The sequence below is a fragment of the Pelecanus crispus genome, chromosome 1, assembly GCF_030463565.1.
Source record: "Pelecanus crispus isolate bPelCri1 chromosome 1, bPelCri1.pri, whole genome shotgun sequence".
Classification (NCBI taxonomy): Eukaryota; Metazoa; Chordata; class Aves; order Pelecaniformes; family Pelecanidae; genus Pelecanus; species Pelecanus crispus.
The window spans coordinates 67,312,283-67,326,384 of record NC_134643.1 but is presented as its reverse complement, the minus strand read 5'-3'; the positions used below and the strand labels follow the sequence as shown (position 1 = coordinate 67,326,384).

At 39.0% G+C, this 14,102-nt stretch overlaps 1 protein-coding gene across 1 annotated transcript in view; it reads right to left on the bottom strand.

The window, feature by feature from the left end:
• The window catches only part of SLC13A4 (solute carrier family 13 member 4), a 30,295-nt gene extending 19,010 nt beyond the window's left edge, over positions 1-11,285 (bottom strand). The window contains exons 1-5 of the mRNA XM_075712369.1: positions 11,187-11,285; positions 5,002-5,130; positions 2,262-2,398; positions 1,525-1,706; positions 705-759 (exon numbers count right to left, since the gene is read on the bottom strand). Of these exons, the coding sequence (XP_075568484.1) occupies positions 705-759; positions 1,525-1,706; positions 2,262-2,398; positions 5,002-5,130; positions 11,187-11,285 (602 nt within the window). The remainder of the gene's footprint in view (positions 1-704; positions 760-1,524; positions 1,707-2,261; positions 2,399-5,001; positions 5,131-11,186) is intronic.
• Between the last annotated feature and the right edge of the window lie 2,817 nt (positions 11,286-14,102).

The following is a 14,102-nucleotide window of genomic DNA, read 5'->3' as shown; positions in this document are numbered from 1 at the left end:
AAGAAATTAGTCCTTTCCCTGATTTGCCCTTTTCACCTTACTAGACTTTACCCCAAATAGAGACCTGGTTGAAACTGCTAGTGTTCCAAAGTGTTTCAAACTTCTGAAGAACTTTGTCTATATTAAAAGAAATATTTTAGAGTTTTTTTGGGGCAAGGAAGGATGTTTTTTGTTGGTGTCCGTCCATCTGTCCATCCCGTCCCGTCCCGTCCCCCCGTCCCCCCCCCCCGCCCCGGCCCCTCGGTCTCATCTCTCTCTTGAATGCTCTTGACAGTTCAGGCTTTCCTTAGGAATCCTCTGTAACTGTTTTCCCTCTGGATATGTACTGTGGGCACTCCATACTGTGCTTGGATCCTCTCCATCACTGTTCCTTCAGGGGAACAGAAATAAAAATCTGTGGACAGCACTCTCTTATACAGCACAAACACAGACTTCAAAAGAAGATCTTTCAAACCCTGAGAAACATTTTCCTTCTCTCTAAAATGGCCATAGTGTTAAAAAATACATTAATCTTGGGAAGCTGTAGTGAGATCTGGACCATTACATTAATCTCATTTCTCATATAAGTCTTCCTTGTCAGTCATATCTAAAACATTCACTTGTAAGCTTCTGCTTGCCCTTCCTGGCTCTACTCCTGGGTTCATCTCATTGCAACCTGTGTACGGCTCAAATCTCCAGTCGTGATGTACAAGGTTCATTCTTACTCCTCATTGATGAAGATAAGCTCCAGTGAAGGTTGGCCACGCTTTTCGCTGAGACCTGCAACAAAGGAAGAGAAAGCAGCCCTTGGGGTAAGAACTGAGCTGAGCCCCTGGGCCACACCACTGAACATGGAGAAGCTACTGCAAACAAATCTGAACCCTCTCAGGTACTCTGTGACCGTTATGCAGCATTTTATTTTGTCATATGGTCCTGATCATGTGCCTCTGACAATTAAAAGACTATCATACCTATATATAATACGCAAGGTTAGATGACGTCATTTTCAGCCTGCAGTCTGTGAGTTGAAAGAAAAGAGAGATTCTTTTCTTCCCAAATCCTTTCTTTCTGGGAAGGAATGAACAAAATGAACCTTAGAGCTCTTACAAATTTTTTTAGTGGCACCTGCTCTGACCTGGGCAGCCTGGAAGGTCAGGGTAGAACGGGCAAGCGTGGGATTGTCACAGAGCACACTTTTGGACCTCTTCTACATTTCTTGGACCTCTTCTACATTTCTTGGACTTTCTTCTCAGAGATTTCCTTCCAGCCCTGTAAAAATCCTATGGCCTAAGAGTTTACAACACACAAACTCCAGTACATGCCCTAATTTAATGTAAGTAGTTTCCTAACTCCAGTTCTCCCATCACATCTTGAAACTTTCTTTCATTGTTTGAAAGAAATATCAGAGCACAAAAAGAAAGAGTACAGACTAGCATCTTTGGCAGTACAAGTCAGACAGCTCTGACCTCGACAGAATTTGAATAATGTGTATTAACAAGTCTGGTCACTGATAAATAAATAAGAATGGCAAATATTGACAAATACCTATTGGCTCATTTTCTTCAATAATGTTGCTGCCTGCAGTACTGATGACCTCATGCTCCTCCTCAGCATTCACTAGCTCCCGGAGCACTGCTTCCACGATTGGCATCACCATGGCTGTGGTGGATGTATTGGAAAGCCACATGGATAGCACCGTGGTGCAACACATAAAGCAAAGAAGCAACCTGGAGTACAACACAGGGAAACCTTCTTGAGGCACTTTCAGAAATATTAAAGTCCTCCTTGCCTAACATTTTCATTAGTCAACTAGTAACTACACGGGGTCTTTTTCTCTTTGTGGGTGCTAAAATACCATGCTGTGCACAGATAAAATGCTGCCTTGTGCTGAGAACTGTCATAAGACAAGGTATCATTGGAAGCCATTTGCTGCCCCATGTGGAAACCAGCATGTGATGTGAGAAACAGCGATTTTCAGCATATACAGGATTTAAGCATCCTTTTGTGTTTGCTAAACAACAGGCAAAGAAGGAACAGAGAGACTAAAATCAGTATGAGTAAAAACTAGAAAGCAAAGTGACAACAAACCAAGAAGTAGGAGGTGGCAGAAAGAGGATGAGAAAAGTTGTAAGCTCTCAAACTCTGAAAGGAAATGTGAGTAGGGAAAAGAGCACCAAACCAAGCTAGCTTTTGCCCACGCATGGGAAAGTCAGAGCTGTTATTTGCTCTTTCACACTGCTGCTGTCAGCCTCAGACTACCGCAAAGTCAAAGGTTCACTCACATGCCTGGCTTTGCTCCAGCCATCATGACCATACGCAGGGCGATTCGCTTGTGGAGATTCCACTTTTCTACAGAAGCTGCCACACAAATCACACCCATGAGGAGCAAAGTTGTGTTCTTGAAATATTCGGCAGCCACCTGCATTAAGGGCAAGGGGGAAATAGTCAGTTAAAAAAGCAGTAACTACCCTACACAGAAAGCATGATGAATGAGAAGTATGGTATTGCGGATTTTTTCTCCTTAGAGAAAGAATGACAGGGAGCTGGAGAAAATGAAGAATTCATAAGTCAAAATGTTCTCTTTAATCTTGTTCATGTTGTGTTTACAAATAACAAGTCTCTATACCCACTTGTTAGTAGGTTTCTCAGCTTTGAAGACATCAAAAGAAATCTTGCTTCTTTGAGCAGGATGTTCACTGCCTGCGGTTAATCATACTCAACTAGGCCCAAACTGAAACAGCCACAGAAAAACCTCCACAGTGAAGGCAGCTAATTCATGTGCTCCATCTGTTTTTTCATTCTGGAGATGTTGTTGTCTACCTTGTTTGTATTTCTTATGTCTTGTTCAACTGGTGGGCAAAATGTGGCATCCTAGAACCTACAGCTTCAGGAAAAGTCCTTTGGGACATGCTCTCTGCATGCAATAAAGAAAGGCTGGGATATTGCTGTGATGATCCACAAACCCTGTGCCAGAACTTTTCACAATGGAAATCCATCTCTATTGTATCAGGAAAGCAGGGCTAAGTTTCAAAAAATTGAACTTTAATTTAAAAGGGATGAGCAAAAATCATCAACTGGCGCAGGAAAAAATTCAGAGACCATGCCTGGTCGTCCAAAGCAGCATTCTTGAATATGTGACTTGCTAAGATACAAGAAGATGTTCTGTGAAATGACTGCAAAAATAACAAATGAAGCAACCCAAAATATTCACACACACACTCTCTCATGTGAAAACAAACAAAATGGGAGAAAAGTTATAAACAGATGCTTGGAGTCTAGCTAAATTTTTCATTTCATTCTGATACAATTCTTCCAAAGCTGTTGCTAAAATATTTTTCCAAAAACATACTTTCTTCAGTTTAAAACTATTCTTCTAACCAAATGTAGGCACCAGCATTTTAAAACAATTAAAATCAGTAGAAGCAGTATTTTTTCCATTGTCCTCAGTTATACTGACACTCCCGCATAAAAGTGCAAGAATTACACTAATGTTATTTTGTGAAAGCTGCAGGAAGTTAAGTATTTAATTATATTTATTTAACAAATCCCCATCGTCACTTAAATAGACTTGGCCTTCATAGTTGTGTGCCAGAACTTTTAAATACCACTTTTTTGGCTTTCTTCCACTGGTTTCTTTCTCATTAACTTTCTTTATTTTTGTGCTACCTTGTTAAAAAAATATCTTGAACTGAATGAAAGGAATCCATCAAGCCAGCAGCACAAAGAATCTGTTCTTTTTCTTTATTCCTTTCAGAGTCATTTTGGAGAAACAAGTGAATACTAATATTCTTATTAATACACATGTACACATATACGACACACTGGCTCATGTTCTTAAGCCCCTGTGAGTTATTTGTAGCTTAAACTGCTAGGCAAGAGCCCTGGGTTTCTATGGCACTCCAGAACATCAGACTGGAAATACTGCAGCATTATCAGAGTTGTTTATTTTAAAATACGGGGCTTTATTTCTGTTCCTAAACCAAATAATACATTATCTGCAGTAGTCCCACTGTCATTTAATTTGATATTACATTGAATTTATGTCAGGCTGCCCTTAAATCTTCCCTCTCCAACATGCTGCAGAATTCTGTAATGAAAATGCGTAACTACTTTACCTTTATGTTAGGAAAAAAAATCCTGAAAATATTTAACTATGTTGGTATGGAAATGATCCTGATTATATTACACAGTTGTTACACCATTGGGAGGAATAAGGCACATCATAAAACTCTTGGTTCATGCTTGACTGTGTCCATTTATGGGCATGCCCAGTGCCAGATTGTGTTAGAAATGCAACAATTTTATGGTTGCTATATATTCTTCTGTGTTCTTATCTGCATTACTAGTCCTTATAGATCAAGTGTGGTGCCGTCTCACCCCCAAAAAAGAGAGAGAAAAAAGCAGGAAAAAAGAAGCTGTAGATGAAATAAAATAAATTCTTTGCATATCACGAAAGAAAATAACATTCACCAAAACCTCAAATAAGCAAATTCAGAACTGATCAAAGAGACTTTTTTGTACAGCTACTCCTTTGCCTTAGAACTCATGGCTACAAGGCAGCACTAATATTACAGCTTTGAAAAAGGACTAGATATTCACCTGGATAACAAAATTACCTAGTCTTATATAGTAAATGGTAACTGTTTTTAGAATATGTAGCCTCATGCCTTATACAACATGTATAATAAATATAATTGGAAGGAAACTATTCAGTTTATCCCATAACTGCTGTTTACATGGTTTTGGAGGAGGGGAAAGGTGGGATCCTTTGACACAATAGGTTTTGGGAATTGTTGGTGATGCAGGAGCTGACAGGATGGACACCCCTCTTGGCTAATAGAGCCATTCTTTTATCTATCTTCAGTAGAAGAAAGAGCTGGTCAACCCAACTTGCACATTACAAGATGTACACTTCTTCCTCCCACACCTCTTAGTCTTGCTAGTCCACTAAGATTAGTTTTATTCAAATAATTAACTGAGAGTAAGAAGATTAAATGATAAAAAAGTGCACACTGGTCTGACCTCACTGGACTTCATGACTCCAAAAAGTGGGTATAGGAAAGCAGGAACCAAGGCTGCTGCACCAAGAGGTACTGCTTCAGAGACCCAGTATACAGCTGTCACGATCAGCACGTAGGCACATGAGGCTTCCTGTAGGGAGAAAGCATGGAGGTTACATATTACTGCCACACCACCTGCTGTGGAAGCCTTTGTGAACGTGTTCATAGGACTCATCAGACTGAGGGTGCCTGCATAAGGACCTCCTAAGGTGCAACTCTTTGGGCCTGAATCTAGGCTACCATAGAAAAGGCCAGTTCCAGCAGATGACGTTAATGAAAGGTTTTGCACATAAGCTAGGGCAAAACATTGGGATAAATGTATTTATCAGCAAAATAACTGTTGCAAGTGCATTTACAGATTTGTTTGAATTTCATAATCCAATATTTACCAAACGTTCAACCATAACTCCTCAGATTGGGCCTGTGGAGCTGGTATTTCTACACAGCTATCTCTCCAATATTGGACAAGAAGAGGAACCTGTAGTTTTCAGGATCAGACAAGTACGTTCACATTTGCCATAGCATGGATAAAACCACATTGTGGCTCTTTTGGGAAATGCTCTGAAAGATTGCTTTTTTTTTTAAACAGTGTGCAAACCTACATTTTTTGTCAGTTGATTTTATTTTCTCAGGTGATTTCTACAGACCCTTGGGAGAAGACCACAGACCCAAAGGGCTTAGAGACAATGGGTTAACAGAGTTAATCAAACAAATTTGCTGCTGTCCAAGGTTCTGGTAGAGAAAGCCGTGACAACATCATGTTGAGCATTCATGGAGAGCTGGCATATGATGGAGAAAGGTGTTATCTGCTGAATATTTTTACAGGAAAACACAGCTAGTCTGGAAAGTATTCTGGTCCATTTTTTTAGACAGATATGTCTTTATTTATGGCATTCAGTGGAGTTCTCCTTAAGCTCAGTTTGTTATGCTTAGAAACCTGAGGATATTTCCCTCTAATGATTACAGAAATGGCCCTCAGGAAAAAGTTTTTCCTCTCTTTTTCTCAAATTTGAAGCCAGATCCTGTACTGGGTCTAACTGGCCGTTCCATGAAAGCTAGTAGGTCTGCACTGATTTACACCAGCTATAAATCTACCTGTTCTTCATTATTCACTGGATGTTCTGTATTAACTTAACCAGCCATATGGATTCACAGCTCACAATAGCTATTGTTTAGAAAATTCACTATTCACAAGTGTGTTAAAATATAATTGCATTACTTCTGTTTCCTGATGCAGATTCCCAAATTAAGCAGCTTTCAAGATGTCACACAAGCAATCCCCACAGATCCTTGTGCAAATCAATGAGCATGTATGACACTTCACTTTTTTGCAGTTTTGTGATGGTAGCTTCTAAAGTAAGACTATACAGGGATATGGATTCACTGGAATGAATCAATGGCTTGTATTTAAATTCATGTTTATACATGTCCTTTTTACATTAACCCTAATAAAAAGCCACATTCAGTTGTTCCTCTTTTTTAGCACAGCTCATAGTAATAACAGGCAGAATGCAGCCCAGAGAAAAAGTTAAAATTGATTGCGATGTGTCACTTCCTTTACTTGCTTAAAAACTGCAGCCAAGTTTACTCAGAAGTTTGGGGTTAAATTAGCTGCCAGACGTTGCTCTGACTCCTATTTCAGAACAGTGTAACAGTTTTGATTCAAGTAAGCAGGGCCACCAAAATAACTGAAACAAGGTTATCAGGAAAAATAATTTCCTTGAATCAGATGAACTCAAATGACTTTAGAGACTATAAAGAATATCTGATAGGATATCAGAGAAATTTCACTCTGGATTGTTCCTTTATGGATGGACGAGTACATTTGAACTTCTCAACCACACAGAAACATGCATATTTGTTTCTCTTCCTTAACTATTATAGAAGAATACTTTAAGTTTTAGGCTCTCCGATACAGGTTTCACTGGTCCTCTATGATCCGGTCCTGCAGCAAAATATTACAACAAAAGATTGCATTGCAGTTGTAGCTTCATTGCTACCAAGAAAAAATTATAAGACAGAATAAAGAAAGTTGGCTTAGAATGGATGAGATCAGAGTGGGGTTTTAATATTAATGGATTATGATGCCTGCATTTTATAAAATGGAATTGCTATGCTGTTTGAAACTCCAAAGACTGGTGTTCAGTTTGTAACAACTTCAAGTGATCACTCAGTAAAAAAACAAACAAATAATTTTGACTTGGAAAATGGAAATAATTTAAAAGTAAGATGACAGACTTTAGAGATTTTTAGTAATCTCTACTAGGAAGACAAGACTATTTTAGATGAGAGTCACGGAGCTGATGGATTGGCTCATAAGCATTAGCCAACTTGCTGCACAGTCACCTTTAACTGCATTATACTTCATGGTTAATATTCCTTAGACAGTAGAGCATAGGGTCATTTTTGTGACCTAATGACTGTTTGACACATTTTTCATTTTTTTTTAACTTATTAGTTTCTGCTAACAAACTACTCTGTTTGTATGGTCTCTGTATGATATCCAGCAGTTGTCTGAGGAGAAAAATATCTTTTAAGGAAAAAGCATTGATTTTTATTTTAAAACAGTGCAGATGTAAGATCCAAGAAATATGTTTTGCCAAAATTCATAAAATTAATTTTAATTTCCAAACTATTTTTTCACTGAAAAGGTTTACTTCTCTTTAATTTCTTTGAGCATAGATTCTTATTTTCTATTGCTCCTCTGTGTGTGTAGCAATAAAGTAGACTGATAGTGGAAATGGAATAGGACAGTAGGAAGTTGTATCTCTACCAAAACCGAGCTGGCATGAGCACTGAGTCCTTCTGTTTTCTGTACACTAGCTGTAATCAGTTTACAAACAGAACTAAAATAAAGCACATTTTTAAATGGTATAAAACTAGGTAGCAAGTACTAGGAAAGCCAAGTTTGATAATCTCCACTAAAAACTTAATCAGCTTGTCTAGCAATTTTCTCTATTTATTTTCTCAGTGCTTTAAACCAGCTCATTTCCAAGAGAAACCATATTAATCTCTTCTATTTAATTGAACTGAATTTATATATTTAATTAATGGTTACCAGAGCTACTAAGTACTGGACTGAAGTAGTGGCTGTATAATTTTAACTGTTTCACTCTTCTCACTTCTTGTACAGATGAAAATTACTGTTAAGCCCACCTCAGGGCTTGAAGCTGGGAATAGGAAAACAGGTGATAGTTGGAGGGACTGCCACCTATCTTCAGTCAGTCCCTTAGGGGAAAAGAAAAGAGAAGCTAAAAGGAAGCCATGGCTAAGAATTCCACAATAAGGGTCATGCATAAGCTTTTGTAACCAAAACATCTGAGGATCTCAGAGTGATTAAAAAGAAGAATAAACTCTGTGTTGGAGATTTTCCCACTTATGGATGTGCATTGCATATCTTGCATGCAGGCATGTGGTTAATTAAGCTGTGCAAAAAAGAAGTAGTCTATCCTCTGGACTACCGTCTTTGAGCTGATGGGATCACACTATAATTCTGTCCCTTCAGCTTGTGTAAATAAAAACAAAGGTGAATGAAATTATGCCATTGGTGGCTGTTCAGAGTATGTTCTGTACTTTAGGGTCCATTCTGCTGATTTGGCATGTCAAGGTGTCAACATCACCTGATGCTGCATGTCTCAGAGCTTAGAAAAACTCTTGCTGACTTTTGAGGAGTCATCCACATGTCGTTGATTGGGTTCAGTGTGGCCACAGGATCAGTGGTTACAGGAGACCCTGCCCACAACTGACAATTCATGTGGCATGGCATCACTGGTGACTTTATGAAAAAAGGGTGGATGAAGATTGAAAAAAGGTGGCTAAAGATTGAAAAAAAGAGGCAAAAATGCTCCTGTGTCACTGTTAAGAATGAAGGAAATAAGGACAGAATGAAAAAGACCCACAGTTTGTAAAGCACACAATGGTTTTTTTCTGTATGTGTCATGACCTGAAAGGCACTTATGCATGTCCCAAACCTGCTGTACAAGTCATAGTTCAGGTATAAACTTTAGAAAGGGAAAAATTCTTCAAGCAAATTTTCTCAGATTTATTTTTTACACAACCATGTCTTGTCACAAAGTAATAGAAAATAAGCTGTGAACGTAATTCCTATAAGCCGTATCTACAAACAGTTCTGAGTCCATGTGCTCCCTTTGGTCGCTCTTGCCACTACACATGTAATGCTCCTTTGACATTTCCAGAGTTGTGCTGATATCACCAAAGAAACTGCAAGCTGATTCCCTGCAGAAGTGCAAATATAAACCACCTGGTAATTCTGCTCTCTACAAGAAAGACAGAAAACTAACATAATTGTCTGATAAATGAAAATGTAAGTCAGTCAGCAGGTGACAAATTTAATCTTCAGGTTTAAGAAGTAATCATAGTCAATGTGTTGTAACAAAGTAAATACTACACTAAACCACTTGAATAGTATATTGTCAACTGAGTTTTTTTGGTGTAATAGCATTATAAACATTTTTCCAACTCTGGGTCAGATTCATGGCTATACTTTACCATATGTGGTCATTCATGTATATATAAGTGGATGCAAAACATCATCTGATAGCTTTACATATCATTTTGCAGCAGAGCAACACCATGAGGTGCAGAGTAATAGCACCAAGGAGCTTGTACTGTATAATTCAATTCTTGTGGCAATACTGTCAGTGAACTTCTGTTTCAGCACCCCTATGATGCTATTACAATTCCCTTGGTTATTAGTTTCCATATTACATCCTGTGCCTCTGAATCCAGTAGGGAGAAAATATAAGTGACAAATTTTAGTGCAGTGAATCTTGTGTTTCCTAGGAGAGGCTCTCAAGGGACATAGAGCATGCTGCAGTTACAGTGCCATATGGGCATGTCAGGGAATATCTGTTCTTATGTTGCACTTCCAGTGACACTGGGGGACATTAAACCCTTTTTTAAAACAAGCCTATGTGAAATGGTGAGCCCTGCTGTTCTCTGAAGGAGCACGATTGTCTGTCATTTGTTCCCTCTTGAGAAAGAGAAGAGATGGAAAACTACTATAAGAGGACAGCCGAGATATACATTGAAGTCCAGAGCAAGAAAAGTCATTCAAAGTGCAATACACAGTTCAGTGGTGTAGGAACATTTCCTTTCCATGAATCCTGTTTTTCTTTCCAAACAAAATACTACAGTTTTATTTTTGAAAACTGCTATACAACTTCTAATCCTTTCCGTTTCTATTTGATAAAGTAGTAGTATTCATAAATCCTCTGTTACTAGAAGGAAGAATTAATCTTTAGCAGTGTAGAGGAAGGAATGGAAATTGCTGCACCATTTGGCCAGATTTATGTCTAGCACTACAGAAGCACTAGCTGCAGAATTTTTAATACATTGCAAATTTGGATAAGTTAAACATCACCATCTCTATAAGGTAGGAAAACATTGTTATTTTATGGTTTACAACTGCAGAGACATGCATAGAGAAGAGTTAAACACACGGCCAAGGGTACTCAGCAGCTCCAAAAGAATGTCAGGAATGCAGCTGTATTCACTCCCATTCCCTGGTCTGCCTGTTAAGCACAGACTATTCCCTCCTTTGTATTGTTGTGTATGTCTCTGAGCCGTCATTTATTAGCCACTACCAGAGTTGCAATGTTTCAGTAGAGATGCCTACACCTGCTTGAGAATAGTGGATACCACACATGGTCCTACATGTCTGTCACTGAGTCTTAGCTCCTGCCTCACTTGAATTGTTGGCCTAGAAACCCACACTAAATGCAAAGTCCCTCCATGCATGCTTATTATTAAAAACTAAAGAAACTGAAAGTATTCCTTTTAAAGACTTCTCCTTAAAGAAAATGTTATTGGATATGTTTGTTCTGTTCCCCCTTCCACACACACATTATTGCAGAAAAAGAGAGAATATTTCTGCTTTAAAGTAGTGCTTTACTAGCTTCACCTGGTTCTTCAGCTCTGCTTGTGACATGACTCAAGGTAGCTCTCATTCTTACTGTGATAACTTCTCAGTGACCTTCCCAGTCCTTCAAATTTGAGTCCTTGATTTTTCTAAGAGCATTGCTTATTTAGGTCTTTGTCTTTCTTCTTGCACACTGCAGACTTATCCAGCATGACTACCTACTGCACTCAGAGGCTTTGTTAAAAAGAAAATGAAAAGGTACTTACGCTGCTGGGGTATAAGAGTGGCAGAGGAAGCAGCAGAAGTGGAATGAGAACAACGAGCAAGAGATTTCTGGATCGGAGAATCTCCTTCATCATTGCCATACTCTTTTACTTTCTGGTGGCTTTCTTCTTCTTGGGCTTCTTCTCCGGTTCCTCAGATACTCCAACTTCCACTCCACGTTTTCCTTTTCCTGTGCCTGGATTTCCCTGAAAGGTCTCTCACTGCCTCATTTCCTATCCCCACCCTGTCACCTAAAATAGCTTTCTTAATTCATTTATTCTTCAATCTGTTGTTTTGAAAAGAAACCTTAATAATTTTTCAGTTAAAAAGACATTCAGTTTAAGTAGGGCTCACCAGCACATCCAAATTATTACCACACCATAACATGCAGAGGCTTGCAAGTTGGAACATAGTGATCTTTTGACAATTTTTCTTTTTAATTCAGAATCACAGGTGTAGCTGTATTGCACTCTTACCCCCATGCTTTGGAAAGTTTTTTTCTTCCATCATCCAGTAATGTAATTCCTGTTTTCGTTAACCAGGTGAGATATGTTTCAGGATGCTTCTTTTCGTCCTGTTTTATAGTCTGAATGTCTCAAATACAGGTTTCTTTTCTGCTGGAAAATTATTAAACCCAAAAATCTATCATTCAACAAACAAACTTGCAGGTATTCCTTCTTAAAAAAAAATACAACCCCCCCCAAAAAAACCCCATCTGCAGCTCTTCCAGGTTTTGTCTCTTTGCTATAGTTTCAGCTTCTACTTTGTATCTACCTTTACCCTACTTTTTCCCTGAGCTTGGAATTCACAGGGTGGCAATTCCAACACAGATTATACTTGGTCTTAAGATAAAAACTTGTTAAAAAATTTCATGCAGCTCTAATTCACCAATGAGGACTGTGGAAGGTAGTAGTTGCTCCACCCAAAACGCAGTCAGAACATTTGAGAAAATTAGCAGCCTCCTCTTTCTGACATGCACACAAATGGACAAAAAGACCTTTCTTAGTTGCTGAACAGTCTTTTATTGTTTCAAGGTCCCAGTACTGACGATAAATAAATAATCATTGTTTTCTAGACAGTATATTTTGTCTTTTGTGTTTCTTTTATCCTGATCTATGAGCATCACTTATTCCTGAGGCATGGGCTGGTCTCTGTACTGATTCATGTGCCCCCAGTAACAGTAGGATTCAGACTCAGGTTTTCTACTCTAGTCTTCTAGTGGAGAAACATTTCCACAACTCTGTTGTATTAATGCTTTTTGTGGGGCAGGGAGTACTGGCGATTTAGGACTGAATCCATTGGCTGGTTGCATGCACAACCTATAGACAGACATCCATTTGTCCTGTATCTCATAGGAAGCCACACACTTAGGATTTTCTACACTCCCAAACCTTGCTTGCCTATCATCTCCCCACACTCTGCCAGTCAAACACAAACTGAGCTCCCCAGACTGAACTGGGATGCCTCTGTGACACTGAGTCCTGGAGAACTGGCAAAGGCAGACCTGCAGAAGAGTTTGATGCACAGGGTGAATTATTTCTGAAATTAGTAATTGTATCTAAGACTGTAACATTTCTATACCTTGAAACTTCCATCAAGCAATAGAACCTTGAGACCCTTCAGGCAAATTTAGCAATTCGTTCTGGAAGCAAAAATATAGTTAATGTGAAGATTTTGGGCTGACCAATACAGCCAGGGAGTTTATATCTCTTTTGCAGTTGTTTCAGAGAAACTAAAAGAATGTCTAAAATACTCAAAAAATTAAAAAATGTTTTATTTTAAATGAAAAAAATCTATGTTTTGTTTCACTTTTTTATGATCTATAAGGTCAAATGGTGGATAAAAGGTGCCATTCAGAGACAATGGCTCTTCACCCTGTGGGAGGACTGTCTATAAACATGACAGTCTGAAGTGATGAGATGCAAACTGAGCTAAGGAGCAGGCAACCAGCTCCTGCATCTTAAGCAATACTGAAGGGGGGAACTTGCCCTAAGCCCAAAGAGCTGCCCTGAGGCAGAGTGCTCCTTCCCACTTGAACTCTGGAAAAAGGAGGCACTCTCCTATTTATTACCTCTTCCTGCCAGTCAGAGAGAAGGGCTGTTATCTCTTCTCTCCTGTACCATTGCTCCCATGAAGAGTTTCACAGTCCAAGGTAACTCAAGCTGCAAGTTGCTAAATAGTAAATCTGCTGCTGAAAACAATGCAATGCAAACCCAATTAGTTTTATGTAGAATATTTTTATTATTACATTGACAGTCTCTGTTAAATTAACCTGGGCAGTCCAAGCACATTCCCAAGGAATAAATCTTTTTCCTACACTACACACAATAATGGGAGGAGGGAAACAAACTCAGAAAACTTTATCTTCTGTTGAGGAGATAAAGGTTTCAATTATCAATTTGTGAGGTATGGTAAGGTATGTATGCCATAGGGAATGATCGGATATTCAAAGTTATCTGTAATTCTCTTCTATGGGATACTTACTGATGAGTAGACTCTGACTGCTGGACAGTCCTGTTGTGGGGTGAGGAGAGTGGCTGGGAGGTATTTCTCTGGATGGTGACTGCTAGAAACTAATACTTGCTGTGGTGCCGTTTCTTGTTATCTTTGCAGACTTGGAGTCACTGGCTGTAAGGGATTTATGAATTGCCCTGGTTCCAGGCTCTTCCAGCAAGTAGTGCTTCAGGGAGCCAAGAAGCAGAGCTGGAAAGGCAGGAATGTGCTCCATGGCATTTCCCCTCCATGTGTTTATAAAGCATAGTGTGGGAAGAAAACATAAACATATCATCAGTGTTTATGCTGAAGGCTTAAAGAGCATGTGGGCTGTAGCACAGGGCTGCTTTGTGGGTGCTGAGCTGTGTGTGCAAGTAGAGCAGATGGAGATACTTGTGGTTCATAGTTTTGTGGTTGAGGTTTTC